General features: G+C 34.8%; 1 protein-coding gene across 1 annotated transcript in view; it reads right to left on the minus strand.

The window, feature by feature from the left end:
• Positions 1-10,446: 10,446 nt before the first annotated feature.
• LOC150030510 (putative aldo-keto reductase 3) overlaps positions 10,447-15,322 on the minus strand; it is a 7,178-nt gene continuing 2,302 nt past the window's right edge. Inside the window, exons 2-4 of the mRNA XM_090309616.1 lie at positions 12,685-12,857; positions 11,680-11,782; positions 10,447-10,953 (exon numbers count right to left, since the gene is read on the minus strand). Of these exons, the coding sequence (XP_090165742.1) occupies positions 10,618-10,953; positions 11,680-11,782; positions 12,685-12,857 (612 nt within the window). The 3' untranslated portion in view covers positions 10,447-10,617. The remainder of the gene's footprint in view (positions 10,954-11,679; positions 11,783-12,684; positions 12,858-15,322) is intronic.

Here is a 15,322-nt window from a genome sequence, read left to right on the forward strand (position 1 = left end):
CGACTCTTAAGTTTCTTCTTTCATGGCTTCAGACGATGGTCCATCGTCTTCTTTTGAACAAAGTGTTACTCCGTTGAGCTCTCTGTCTACACTTATGGCTACGATGGTGGAAATTTCCACTCGTTCTCTTCCAGTGGAGTCTATCACGGTTACTATTTCGATTCATAAGCTACGATTACCAGATGTTTGACCTCCTCTGGTTCGACCTCTTTCTTCATAAACTTATCCACCAGTTTATCCTACCTATGTTTAGGCCTTCAGTGTTTGTTCCGACTACCCTCTACCCTAATAATATAGGGTACTCTCCTAATCATAAATTTTATCCTCCAGGGTATCAGACTTTTACACCTCCACCTAATTTTCCAAACATCCCACATCTATCCTCAGCGGCTTCACCTTACTTTCAACCCAATCCTTACCCTACCTTGTCTTAGCCTTTAACTGTCAAAATTAATGATAATAACTTCCTTCTTTGGAAGAATCAACTGTTCAACGCAGTTTTCGCTAATGGCCTTAAAGGAATTTTCTATGGCATGGTGACTACTCTACCTAAGTTCTTGGACCCGCAATAGGTGCAGCTAAATCCTGATTTTCTAGTATGGGAAAGGTATAATCGTTTTATTATGTATTGGATTTATTTATCATTGTTTGAAGAAAAAAGGGTGAAATTATGAATTTGGAAACTGCTAATGCTATTTGGGAGTCTTTAAAATGTACATAGATAATAGCCTTAAAATCTCAGTTGCAACATATTAAAAAGGATCGTCTATTTGTGAGTCAATATTTAGCTCAAATTAAAACAGTGGCTGATAAGTTCTCTGCTATTGGAGAACCTATGTCGTAGCGGGATCATCCTAGCTCATATCATAGATGGTCTAGGAAGTGAGTACAACGCCTTTATTACCACTATTTAAAACAAATCAGATAGACCTTCTCTTGAGGATGTTAGAAGTTTGCTTATTGCTTATGAGAATAGATTGGAAAAATAGAATGTTGTTGAACAATTAAATGTTACTCAAGCTAATTTTGTTAATCTTTCCTTTCAACGCAACAATAGGCATTCTTCTCCTAAGCCATTTAACTCTTCTTCCCGACCCTCTTCCACCCCTATTTCAAACCCAATTCAGTCAGCTCCATCTTCAAATGTCTTTGGCAAAACTCAATCACAATTGAAATGGCCCTCCAAACCAAAGACATAGTGTCAAATTTGTCAAAAACCTAGTCATTCTGCCTTTACAAGTTATCGACACCCCAACCTTAATTTTCAACCTCCTTCATTCCAACCTCAAGCACATATGATCACTGTCCAACCTTTCTCTTCCTCTTCCTCACCCGATTCCGCTTCCTTCTCTGAGTATCAACATCCTGATGAGGGGTGGTTTATGGACTCCGGTGCTACCCATCACTTAACTCCGGATTCTTCTTCCTTATGCAACCATCTTCCTTATCATGGTGGTGAGCAAGTTATGGTGGGAAATGGTAAGTATATTTCGATTTCTAATATTGGTACTGTTTCTTTTCCTTATTCACTTAAATTTATTTTACTTCAACATGTTCTTCATACCCTCGATATTTCGAAACAACTTATTAGCATTTCCTATCTTTGTAAATATAACCAAGCTTATGTTGAATTTTATGCCTCTTATTTTCTTGTTAGGGATCTCAAGTCCAAGAAGATACTTCTTTAGGGAAAACTTGATGATGGCTTGTATCTACTTTCTTTCAATCCACATACTCCTTTACTCATATCCAAATCTTCCACTACTACCTTTCTTTCATCCTTTTCAACTCCATCTACTTGTCATCTTAGGTTGGGACATCCTGCTTCTCCAGTTTTCAAGCAAGTCTTGGTTTCTTGTAATGTCTCTTCGTCTAATGTTCATAAGTTTTGTAATGATTGTCAAGTTGTTAAGTGTCATTGTCTTCTATTTTCTTTGTCTCAAACAAAAACTCGTGCACCTTTTGAACTTATACATTCGGATTTGTGGGGTCCTTCCCTAAAAATTTCAATAAATAGAGCTCGTTATTTCCTTTTGTTCATTGATGACTTTACTTGCTTCAATCAAAAGATGAGACTCTTTTCTGTTTTTTAAATTATAAGAGACTTGTAGAAAATCAATTCAATTGCACCATTAAAATCCTTTAAACATATTAGGGTGGTGAATTTTGCACCATATCCTCCTTTCTTGCATCTCATGACATTATTCATCGTATTTCTTGTCCTTATACTCCTCAACAAAATGGGAAAGTGGAACCTAAAAATCACATGTTGTTGAAATGGGGCAAGCATTACTTGCTCACTCAAAATTACCTTTCTCTTTTTTGGAGTTTTGCTTTTTAAACTTCCATTTATCTCATCAATCACTTGCTCTCTTTTGTTATTGGTAATAAATCCTCGTATCAAATGCTTTATCTCAAATCTCCTGACTATTCGTTACTCCGTGCTTTTGGTTGTTCATGTTTTCCTTTTCTTTACCCATATAATTCTCACTGACTACTATTTAGTTAGAATGTATTTGTGCTGGTTATAGTTTTAATCATAAAGGTTATCTTTGTTTAGATCCTTTATCTATACGTTTATACATTTCACGACATGTGTCTTTAATGGACAAACTTTTCCTTGTACCAAAACATCTTTTCCCTTCGGTCCATTAATATCTCCTTCTGTCAATCATTATTTTCCCTCTTCCACAACATTTGATATGAGCTCATCTCTACCTTCCCTTTCTTCCTTACCCTTCTTTACATCTCTTGGGTCTTCTTTTGTTGCAGCTTCCTCTCCCTTGTTGCCCCCTGGTTTTACACCAAGTCCTTTGCCTTCGTCACCATTCTTCACCATGAAACTCCTACTTTCCTTTCATCTGACTCATTTTCCTCTCTCGTGTCTTAGTCTCCCACACCTTCTTCCCCTATATTTGACTCCACTCTAGCTCCTCTTCCACATCTGCCTTCAATTTCTTCATCACATTCCACTTCCTCTTCTTCCAATCCTTCATCTTCTATTGTCCCTTCCTTTTCTCTAGACCACCTTCTACCTTCCCAGAGTGTCTCTACCCTTCCACCACCTATATCCTCATAGTCTGTCCCTTCTATATCCTCCTCTAATGTTCATTCCATGGTGACTGTTGAAGATGATGCCCTAAACTCTCGTGTCCTGTAGTTTGTAAACACAGTTTTGAACAAAGCTTGTGATGTATAATATATGATATTTTATTCACTTATTGTTTATGAACATTGGATGTTTTATTTGCTTTACCACAAACCAATAAACTAAAGTCCCTGGTTATCATTTGTAACTTAAGCATGCATGTGGAGACATACAAGTGGATCATGTCTTAAGTGATAACAAAAATGATCTGTAGTATATGGATATAGAAGGGAAACCTTATCCTCGTAACGCTACGGATGTGGCCCACTTTTGTAGAATAGTTACAAGTGTTGTGACTTGCTACAGATGGTCTGATCCTAATCATTCATGTGGGGACATGCAAACGGGAGCGTCCTATACTAAGAGTTTGTATAAGACCGAATCACGAAGTGTTATAGTCTTGTTATATAACGTCATTCATGACAGAGGCTTCATTTCCCTAGGATGACTATAGGTAACATGACCTCAATCCTTAGTGAGTTGGGAGCTTCTGCTTTTGAAGGTGGTTTTTTGATTTGCATGGGTGCGAGTGGCCAGATCACCGACTCAAACCTACCACTTTGGGGATTCGTCTGATTTGGGAGTTGGGAACTCAGCTACACAAGAAGGAATTCACTCCTTTCCTGAAGTAGGGGTAAGTAGATAGATTGCTCCCTTAAGGCTGATTCCGGGGCTTGAACGATGTGGCACCATACATCTTCTCATGGGAGGTGTCCACACATAGTAGGACTATGTTATATTGTTCATTAGAGGAATCAGTGGTACTTAAGGAGATAGATGTAACTACAGGGACAAAACGATAAATTAGTCAGCTGTACTTATGAGCATATGTGAAGGGTTATCATACTATTGATTGGTTATATCCGATGGACACAGAAATATGTATGTGGTGAGAAGAGTTCAGTTGTCGGTCTTTAGTGGAATGCCTGACAGTTAACGAATGGTGGATCTCGTGGCTAAAGAGTTTAGTCAGCTATTCACATACCGTTGGAGCTTCGAGCCATAGGTCCATAAGGTCCCATTGGTAGCTCAATGGATTCAAGTTGAGAATTAGTTTTTGGGTCAGTTTGAAGTGTTCAAATTGACAAGAGGAAGTTCGATTATATATGATATGATTGAACTGGTTAATTATATATGATATGATTGACTTTATGTATGAGATACATTATTTGGAGGAAAATGATATAAATATGATTTATATCTAGTGGAGGAGAAAAGACTATGGTTAGTGTATTTGCATATGATTGTGGTCATCGTGTAGAAGTTGCGGTATTAAGCAAATGCGGTCACTACATGATTGCGACTACACGATAATGCATAATAGAGGGATCAACGCAAGGTTGGTGGAATGAATGCATCAATGTACATCTCAGGAAAATCAAAAGCTGATGTTGACATTTCACCTACCACGCCGTTAGTAGCAGAGATTCAGAAAGGACTAACGTGCTGTGAATGTCAGAATCAGAGTAGTCCACTAATGTTGTTGGCGATTCAAGCTCTATATAAAGAAGCCGATGAGTAGAATTCCAACTTATCCAGAGATTTCACCTGAGGTTCGCCTTAGGGCGGATCCAGGGATTTTCCCTGTGATCCAGACAAATGCGTGAGAAGAAAGTTTGAGAGTTCTTCATCTCCTTCATCCATTCCGAGTGACGACCGGAGCCTTCGATCGGAGCTAGATCTCGAGAGAGTCAGTTCCATCGCCCATCCATGGCACCACCAGCAGCCTTGACGCACATCTGCTGGAAGCAAGTTATTACTTCCAGCTGGTCATTTCATTTTCTCTCCTTTCCTTATATTGTATTGTATTACATTTTGTGATTAAGAAATTAATACATTATGTGTTCAATGCATTTCTGTGTTTCCTTCGATTCCATCTCTATCTTTTTTACTTAGCATTTTTAACTTCATTGCATCACTTAGTGAGATTGTTAGGGTATCACATACTTAGTCATGTGGATTAGGGATATGAAGCATGTAGCAAACCACCGAGAGGTGTGCATTGCGTGAGTGTGTGAGTAAACCGTATTTGCTTAGTGTGAAGCTGTAGCTACGCCTGTCTATAGGCGGATGCAATGCTTGTCTATGAGTAAAGTCAGCAACAACTAATTGTCCGGGAGGGTAAGTGGTTGGTCGCATTAAGCAATGTAAAGTATTGTTGACTAGAGATAGGAATAATCTTATGTCAGCAAAGTTCATGCGGTTACCTTGTCTTATGATCGTATCATTCATCATTTAGGCATACTTGAGAGAGTAGTCTAAAATCTAAATCTAAGACTCGAGAGAGCGGATTGGAATGCATAAGCAAGAATAGGGAACTTAGAGATAACCTTCGTTTGCTATTACACAGCGTATGCACCCTACGGATAAGATATTGCATGTGTCCAGAAAGTAGGATACGGTGGTATGTGGCTATCACGCTCATGCGGCGAGAGTACGTGAATAGGTTATGGAGGTTTAGGCAGGCATAGGCTTCCCAGCAATATCACAGATACATCGCATATGCCCTAGAATTAGGCTCAAGTGTGTGTAGCATGATCGCATGGCTTGCATTGACTAAGGTTGCCCTTGTGGTCACTCTTAAAGGTTGCAATGAAGACATCTCCACATTTTATCTATTTTTCCATCTATTTACTTCATGTCAAAAGTTGTCGTATCTCTACCTCTCATTCATATTCTCATTGCGTTGTTTGTTAGCTAGAAGTAGGAGAGTAGGAGTAGTGTTAGCTTAACAACCCCTCAAACATTCTTTTATTCAACCGCCGCATGCACACTACCGCATACATCTAGCGCATACCATATTGTGTCCATGGAATTTTAGTTGTCGAGTAATTGACATCTAATTTCCCGTCATCAAGTTTTTGGCACCGTTACCGAGGATCGAACCCGGGTCACCCGCGTGATAGGCGAGAATACTTACCACTATACTACAATTTAAGTGGTGGTGTCATCCCCGTGCTGTGTTCGTGTGGAGTCCGTTCGTGGGCAGAAGACAGTGATTTGGTGGACGATTTGCTTGGACTTTCCTTGCGAGAGCGAAAGGAGCAGTCCTTGGTGAGAGCGATATTTTGGTGAAGAAAAGTTCTTCAACTGGTACGTTTCTTGTTCTCTTATTGTTTAATTGTTCAAAACATGCCGGTAATTTGTTGTGAAATGCATATCTATTCTGTTAGAATGTAAATGCGGTAATTCTGTCACAATGAGTTTCGAACGATCCGCTTTCGCTCAGAGGTACTCTTGTATAAGAGTTCCTTCAGTGACAAGATCAACAGCTGGTATTTTTAAACCAAAAGCTTGGCATGTCCATTCCTCTCTTCCTTCTAACCTTCTTAATGAACCATCTTCCTTTATGTCTGCTATTAAATATGTTGAACGGAGAGATTTAAATATGTTGAACGGAGAGAAGTGATGCAGCATGAGTATAATGCCTTGATGAATAATGATACTTGAGTGCTTGTTCCTAATTCTCCGGATTTCAAGGTTATTAGCTATAAATGAGTATAGAAGTTAAAGTTAAAACCTAATGGTGATATAGAAAGGTATAAAGCTAGGCTTGTAGCTTGTGGTTATGATCAAGCTTATGGTATTGACTATTTTGAAACTTTTTTTTCCGTTGTAAAACTGGGTACAATTTTTCTTGTATTAAGTCTTACTGTTCAATTTAATTGGTATATTCATCAACTAGATGTACACAATGCTTTCTTAAATGGTGACCTTCATGAGGATGTTTATATGCTTCAACCTCCAAGCTTTATTGACTAAGATAAGCCTACACATGTGTGTAAGTTACAAAAGGCCTTGTATGGTTTGAAGCAAAGCTCTTATGAGTGGTTCATAAAACTAAGCACTTGTTTGTTGAGCTAGAACTTTTCTGCATCAAAATCTGATGTGGTTCATAAAACTAAATACTTATTTGTTGAGCTGGAACTTTTTTGCATCAAAATCAGGTTCTTCTCTTTTCATCTTTCGACAGCAAGATGTTTTAGTCATAATTTTGGTTTATATTGATGATATACTCGTGGTTGGAAATAATTTGAAGCTCATCGGTCAGTTTATATCTTCTCTTAATTCCCTTTTTGCTCTTAAGGATCTTGGGAATGTCTCATATTTTTTAGGTATTGAGGTAACAATAAGTGTTGATTCTATTTTTTTTTTTTTAATCTCAAAGCAATTTATTTTCGAGATCTTCTTGGCAAGCGGAGATGGCTTGGTAAAGCCCCTAAATACACCTATGGTTGCTGGTTCTTCATTATCCTTGAATGATAGTCCATTGTTTCATGATCCATCTTTGTATAGATGTATAGTTGGTACTCTTCAATATTGTACCTTAACAACGCTTGATTTATGTTTTTTCTATTAATAAAGTTTGTCAGTTCTTGCATGCTCCCACGGTTAAACATTGGACTACTGTTAAGCGTATTTTACGTTACTTACAGACTTCTAGCTCTCTTGGTTTAGTTTTCACTAGGTCTCGAGATTTGTTATTAATATGTTACACAGTGCTGATTGAGCGAATTGTCCTGATGACAGAAGGAGTACTAATGATTATTGCCTTTCTCTTGGTTCTAATTTAATTTCATGGTCTTCTACTAAGCAGAAAGTTGTTTCTCAATCGAATGCATAGTTCGAGTACAGAGGTATGTCTAACGCCATTACAGAAATTATTTGGTTTCAATCACTACTGTTTGAGTAGGAAACTTTTCTACCTTTGTTCCATCTGTGATAATATAAGTGCAACCTACTTGGCAGCAAACCCACTGTTCCATCATCGTTTGAAGAATATAGAAATTGATCATCATTTTATACGTGATCGTGTGGTGTGTCGTCAACTTCTTGTTCGTTTTGTCCCTTCGGAGGACCAATTAGCTAATATCATGACCAAACCTCTTCCTACCACCCGATTTTGTTGTCTCAAGAACAAGCTCTCTGTTCAGCATCACCCAGTTTTGCTTGCAGAGGATGAAAGAATATATCTACAGTTATTTTTCCTTTGATTATAAGGATAATAATATTGTATACTTTGTTAAGATTTCTATTATTTCTCATCTTCTCTCATTGCTACATGTGACATGTATTTTTCTATTTAGGTTTGGCCCTCTGCCTTCTCTTTGTATGTGAGAAATATTGCATTTTGTCAATGAATTAATTCCCTTTAACTATTAACTATAGAAAAATAATTAGGTATATATTTGTGCATTCTATTAAATTGTCCAATCATAATTTGTCATATGACAAATTTTATTTTATTTTTTACTTTTTCAAAATATTTTAATATTTTTTTAGATGTGAGTGATGAAAAGGGATGAATAAATATGAGTGAGGTCTCGAATCCACCCAAGTATTACCCTTATTTATAAGTAGGTTAAATTATAAAAAAGCAAAAAAAAAAAAAAAAAAATTTAAAATGTATTTTTAATGTTGTATCCTCGACTGCACCTATCTTTATTTGTCTCACAAAATTCTCGGTTGGATGTATAAATATAATGCTTTTGCAATATTGCATCAACCTTTTTGTGAATATTTCAAAACTATTGGTAGACAATTTTTATTTTAAACTGAAATTGAGAGGAAAATTATGTGCATAGTTTTGTGTAGTGAGGAAATATTTATGAAACATGAATTTAACGATAATATTCTAACTTTTAGAACTAAAATAATATAGTATTTTTTAGAAACAAATTGCAAAGTTAAACATCTCTTTATATTTGACTTTTTCATGTCTAATGCAATATTTTTTAAGGGAGTACAAATAAATGATAAAATGGCCAATTTAAAAGAATTTTTTTTTCACATAAAGGTAATTATTACAATTTAAAAAAAAAAATACTTATTATTATTATTATTATTATTATTATTATTATTATTATTATTTTAAAACAGCCTTATAAAAGTTGGCTTATATTAAAATTAAAAAGCTACAAAGCACAAATACGAATACAGATACGACATACGGATACAACGATCCGAAGATTTTATTATTATTATTATTTTAAAAAAAGGGTAAGTATAAAAATAGATACGTCAAATCGTGTGTCAGTACGTATCTGGAAAATATCTAGAAGTATCAGTATCTGATACGTGTCTGACGAGGATTCTTTACCTCACATGAAATATTTGTGCTTCATAGCTAAAAAGTAAAGAAAGAAGCAAAGTGGGACATAAGGATAGTCATATTAATTATTTAAAAGATTAATTAGTTAAGTAATAAGAGTCAAGGTATTCCGTGCATTCCGATTGGACTAATTACAAGACCTAAGGTAGCAAAGATTCAATAATAATTTATTCTTCATGTACAAGATTGGATAGGATCGGTTCATCCTCTATTTCATGTGGAAAATGTTGATCTAATATATGAAGGACCATTTGGAGTATTGAAGGTCAATGTTTGCTCGATTGAAGTGGAATGCGAAGTAGACATTAAGTTTCTATGAGTTCAAGCAATTTGAAAATTTTTTGTATTAAGTTCACAAACATGTTATTGTAATTTCAGCTTTAATTTTATTTCTATGACTAGTCAAAGATGGAGATTGTCATTAATGATATTACATTAAATATGGTGGTTGGATGATGGTAGATGGAAGATAGTAGTTGGAAGATGGAGAACTCTTTTAATGTTTTATTTTGACTCTCTCTACTTTACATTAAATAGGTTTAGAATCTCCACAAGGTTATATAAAGCATTCTCCCCATCTATTTGTAATTAGATTCAGATTTTGATGAATAAAATTTGAGATCTTATATCTGAGACTTTTCCGTTAGAATTTTTCAATTCTTTATGTTAATGCATGTAAGTCATTCAATCTAACCTTGATTAAGTTGATTGTGGAGTGATTCAATCTAGAACAAGATTTTCCAATCTTGCTTCTAGATCTTCGGTCAAGAGGTAATCTAATTCTAACATTTTCTTGGGATTGAACTAAATCGTATAGGAAGGTGTTAATTTCTTAGATTCAAAGGTTCTTGCTACATAATAGTTTGGATCTTTAGGCTCAGGATTAGGGTTGCCTTATCACTAAGTGACCGTTATCAAAACCATTTTCTATATGATTAAAGGGCTCGAGAGATTAGAGGTATTTCGAAAACATTCCAAATTCTCTTTTCTCTAGCTCTCTCTAAACAATTACCCACTTGATCGCAGAGTGTTTATCTATCGTGTAGGGCAATTAATTGTTTCCTTCATCTTGAACATTAGAAAATTTTCACAATTGGTATCAAATTTCGGTATCAATATTTCCTATTTGTAAGCTACATTTATGAGTAAAATAGTTTTTCTTTATTATTGAAAAACACACCACATATCATATGAAAGTTATTCAAGGACAATTTTGCATTAAATTCAACATAATACAATCGAATTTGTATCTAGTGATTAATAAGAGAATAGAGAGATTTATGAATGGAGATGCAACGATTATTAAAAGACGACATGGGAAGTAAAGCTTTGCATGATATTGTTGTGGAGAAGTAGCTCAAAATTCCCATGAAGAAAGTGGTGGTGTTTCAGATTGATTCCAAGTGGAAAGGTCATCACCATATCTACCTCCTTTAACTCCATCAGCTAAGGTATAAGCTTCAAGTTCCGCCATTTCTTGTGGGGTAAGTTTCAATGACAAAGCTTCAATGTTTGATTGGAGATTTTTAAGCTTAGTGGTTCCAGGAATTGGAACCACATCGGACCCTTGTTGGTGAACCCATGCTAGAGCCAGTTGAGATGTGGTGCACCCTTTTCTAGCTGCCAATTCGCTAACCTTCTCGAATATGGTCTTGTTATGTTTCAAGTTTTCGGGTTGAAATCGAGGGAGTTTCTGAAAAGCCAAATGGTTCGCAAGTGTTAGATGTTTACGAATGTAAAATGATCAAGACCCTATTGGATAACCATTCAGTTTTTTTATTTTTAGTTTTCGAAAATATATTTAGTTTATAAACATCAATCATTTCACCAATATATTTAACTTAAAACAAAATTGTTGCCAAAATGAAACTTAAATAATTATCCTTTTTGAGTTCACTATTCTTGGATCAGATCTATATTTTTTTTTATCGAAGATCTGTTTGGACTTCATTGACTCTAATTCTGTTAGAATGTCTTGAATCTGTTATCTAACGCTTCGAACGACCAAAAAATCTTGCTAAGATGCACCTAGGTATGATTTCCAAAATCTAAGTTGAATTCGTATTTGTTGTATTTACATTATTTAAAATTTTGATCCAAGAATTTTAGAGAAGTGCGCTTCTATAAATTCTCTCAATCCTAGAGACACACATCTGAATTTTCTCTTTAATAATTTTGTTCTCTTCCTCTGTCCGTTGGACATGACTAACAAAGTGTTTGTGAACCACTTAAATTTGTATATCGATTCTCTATTGCTTTACGTTTTCTATTATTTTATTTATCGATTCTATAATAGATACCATAGTAAATTGCATCTTAAAATCAAGTGACAAATATAGGAGTAATCCATATATCATATATAAATGTGTGTATGAAAATAAATTGCAGGGAGGGCTAATTATTTAATTACTGTCTTCACCTTTCTGTAGTCATCTTCTGATAAGTTCTCAATGAAGTTGGCCCCAGATGATAGAAAACCCCTTCCCAGAGGACTGTATGCCACAATTCCAATGCCTAATTCCCTAAAAAGGAACAAACTTCAATTAATTTTCAATAAATACATCAATGAAAATTTGTTACAAAACTCAATCAGCATGTAAAAACATCACATTTGAAATTTAATTGAGAAAATATTCAGAGTGTGAAACTTTGAAAATGCTCAAATGCTTACCATTCAAACATCTAAAGATCAAAAACAAAAAGAAAACTAATATCTAAGATTTCGTTTGCAATCATTTTATTTTTTATTTTTTTTTTAAATTAAGTCTATAGACACTACTTCCAACCCCAAATTTCTTCCTTTGTTATCTACTTTTCACTAATAGTTTTAAAAACCAAGCCAACTTTGAAAATTAAAAAAGTAGTTTTCGAAAAATAGTTTTTGTTTCTGGAATTTGGTTAAGAATTTAACCATATTGTACAAGAAATGTGGATAAAATATGCTTAATTTTAAAAAACAAGAAAAATCAAGTAATTACCAAATGGGTCTAAATATACCATTTAGCTTAATAAAAATTATTAATACCTTTATACATTAATTAACTCAAAAAACGTAAGATGCATGTTTAAACCTCTTCTTCTCTGTCATTAATTAGATGGACTATATTTATGTTCACCTTACTACATGTCTAACAATACTACAATACCAACATTAGATTAATCAACATTAAACATGAACTATCAATAAAAGAGTTAGAAATTTGAATAAACTAAAAAAGCTACAATAAACTAAACAACCCAAACTAAACTAGAATAATAATTGATTTAACTCAGAACCCATTCAAACAACACATTTATAGGTATAATAATGTGTTTCTATAATCATTCTTAAAAAGAAGAAAAGTAAAATAAAATAAAGAAAGAAAAACTTTATTGGGGATTAATAATTAAAAAAAAGTTATATGCACATATATATATATATAACCTGCAAGTAGGAACGATATCTTGTTCAACATCTCGAGCCCACAAAGACCATTCGATTTGAACCGCTGTGATTGGATGAACTGCATGAGCTCTTCTAATGGTAGAGGCTGAAGCTTCAGATAAACCTATGTATTTTATTTTCCCTTCTTCAACTAGTTTCTTCAACTCCCCAATCTATCGTCAAATCAACATGACCATCATAATACATTCTTAATCCATGTATAATGTCCCATTTAGTAATCATTTGCACGTTTGATAACTATTTAGGCCATGTTAGGTAATTATTTTGTTTTTTGTTTTTGTTTTTGAAAATTAAGCCTATAGTCACTAATTCCACCTACAATTTTTTTTCCTTTGTTATCTACTTTTCACCAATGATTTAAAAAACAAAACTAAATTTTGAGAACTAAAGAAAAATTGTTTTAAAAAAGTTGTTTTTGTTTTTGAAATTTGGCTAAGAATTCAACCATTATACTTCATGATAAGAAATATAGATGTTATAGACTTAATTTAAAAAAAAAAACAAAAAATAACATAGTTACCAAATGGGACCTTCGTTTTTTGTTTTTTTTTTTAATTTTTTTGAAAATTAAGTATATTTCTTCCCTATTTATTACAATTTTTGCATATTTTCTAAGTACATCTTAGCCAAATTCCAATAAAAAAAAAAATTAAAAGCTACCTTTTTAATTTTCAAATTTTGGCTTGATTTTTCTAAATCATTGGTAAAAAGTAGATAACAAATGAAGAAATTTGGGGGTGGAAATAGTTTTTATAGACTTAATTTTCAAAAATAAAAAAACTAAAAATCAAATGGTTACCAAATGGGGTATTGATTTTTAGTTTTTAGTTTTTGAAAAATTAGCATATTTTCTTCTAACCATTTCGCAGGAGAGTTATGTGCATAAACTGCTTGAGAAGTATAATATGTCTGGTTGTAAGGCAATTTCGACACCCTTAGCATCTCATTTCAGGCTTTCTTCATCTCAGTGTCCTGTTACTAAACAAGAAAGGTTAGAGATGGCTAATATTCCCTATTGTAATGCTGTTGGAAGTATTATGTATTTGATGATTTATACTAGGCCTGACTTGGGATATGCTATGAGTATGATAAGTAGGTTTATGTCAAATCCTGGGAAGGAGCACTGGAATGCAATTAAATGGGTGCTTCGATATTTGAAAGGTAGTGCCAGTATATCATTGTGTTTTAGCAGGGATTGTGATAAATCAACACTGTTGGAAGGCTTCACAGATGCAGATTATGCTGCAGACCTTGAAAAAAGAAGGTCTCTATCAGGTCACATTTTTCGTTTGTTTGGTAATGTGGTCAGTTGGAAGGTTGCTCTACAGTCAGTTGTTGCCTTGTCTACTACTGAGTCAGAGTATATTTCAGTGGGTGAAGCTGTGAAAGAGGTAGTGTAGTTGAAAATGATAATTGGTGAATTGTTGTCACAGGAGTTCATTCCTATTGTCCGTTGTGATAGCCAGAGTGCTATTCATCTTGCGAAGAATTCATCTCATCACAAACGGTCTAAGCATATCGATGTCAAATTTCATTTTATCAGAGAAGTTGTGGCCCTGAAAGATGTTGAACTGGTCAAGGTTTATACAGTTGAGAATTTGTCAAATATGCTAACCAAGGTTCTTCCAGCCCATAGGTTCAAATACCTATTAGATGGGCTGAATATTAAATCTAGATGATAGAAAAATTGGAGAATCATCTTGGCACTTAAATATTCTTGTTACGAGAGAGATTTGTAGAAAATAACAAGGTATTTAAGTGGGTTTTATTGGGTTTTTGGAAAAATTAAAGGCCCAATGGCATTATCGTAATTATTTAGCAGTGATAAACTTGTAATTTTCTCTTCTTCTCCAAAATAGGGTCTGTATTCGTGACCTTGAGGTTAAAAAAAAGCAGGGAAGCCATCTGAAGCAATAGAAGCAGCTGGCTGAGGGAAAAACCAGAGTAGCTGCCTGGGAGCTGTCTGGACTGTGTGGCCAGCCAAGGGAGCAAGGCAGAGTTCGGTCCAGCGTGAGCGTGGTGCTTGCAGATTAGCGGGCAGTAGGGGAGTCGCACGACCGGTTGAAGAGCCGCTCGACTGGACGTTGGGAGCAAAAACCGGTTAGATCCGGTTTAGCGTGTGAGTGAACTACTCAGTTCCGGTTTAGCGCGTGGGTGCGACAGTCAGTTATGTTTCAGCGCGTGGGTTTGCTTGCAAATCTGGTTTTGGTGGTTCGCTGGTCAGAGGTGGGTAGCACACTGTTTTGGGCTGTTTTGCAGCGGGTTGTTCTCAGTTTTCAGAGGCGACATTGTGTGCGGATCTCTCGTTATCAGTGGATACTTAAAATTATAGATTGGTGATTTCGTTGATTATCTATAATTTGTAAAATTTCTTTATTGCTCATTAATAAATTAATTCAAGCTAGTTCTTAAAGTGGATGTAGACCAAACTGATTGAACCACTATATATCTTGGTGTTCTTTACTGCTTTCGATTTATTTCTGCTGATTGTTTGTGTTCTGTTTGGCCATCTAAGTTAGGTTTAGAAACTCTCATAGTTGTTTCATTCCAAGAGAGATAATTATACTTAAAAAGTTATTTAGATTGAATTTGTCCCACAATAATCTAATTGGGACTA

This window comes from Benincasa hispida, unplaced genomic scaffold (genome assembly GCF_027475165.1).
Source record: "Benincasa hispida cultivar pf3 unplaced genomic scaffold, pf3_genome.v1.1 HicScf1848, whole genome shotgun sequence".
In the NCBI taxonomy this organism is placed as follows: domain Eukaryota; kingdom Viridiplantae; phylum Streptophyta; class Magnoliopsida; order Cucurbitales; family Cucurbitaceae; genus Benincasa; species Benincasa hispida.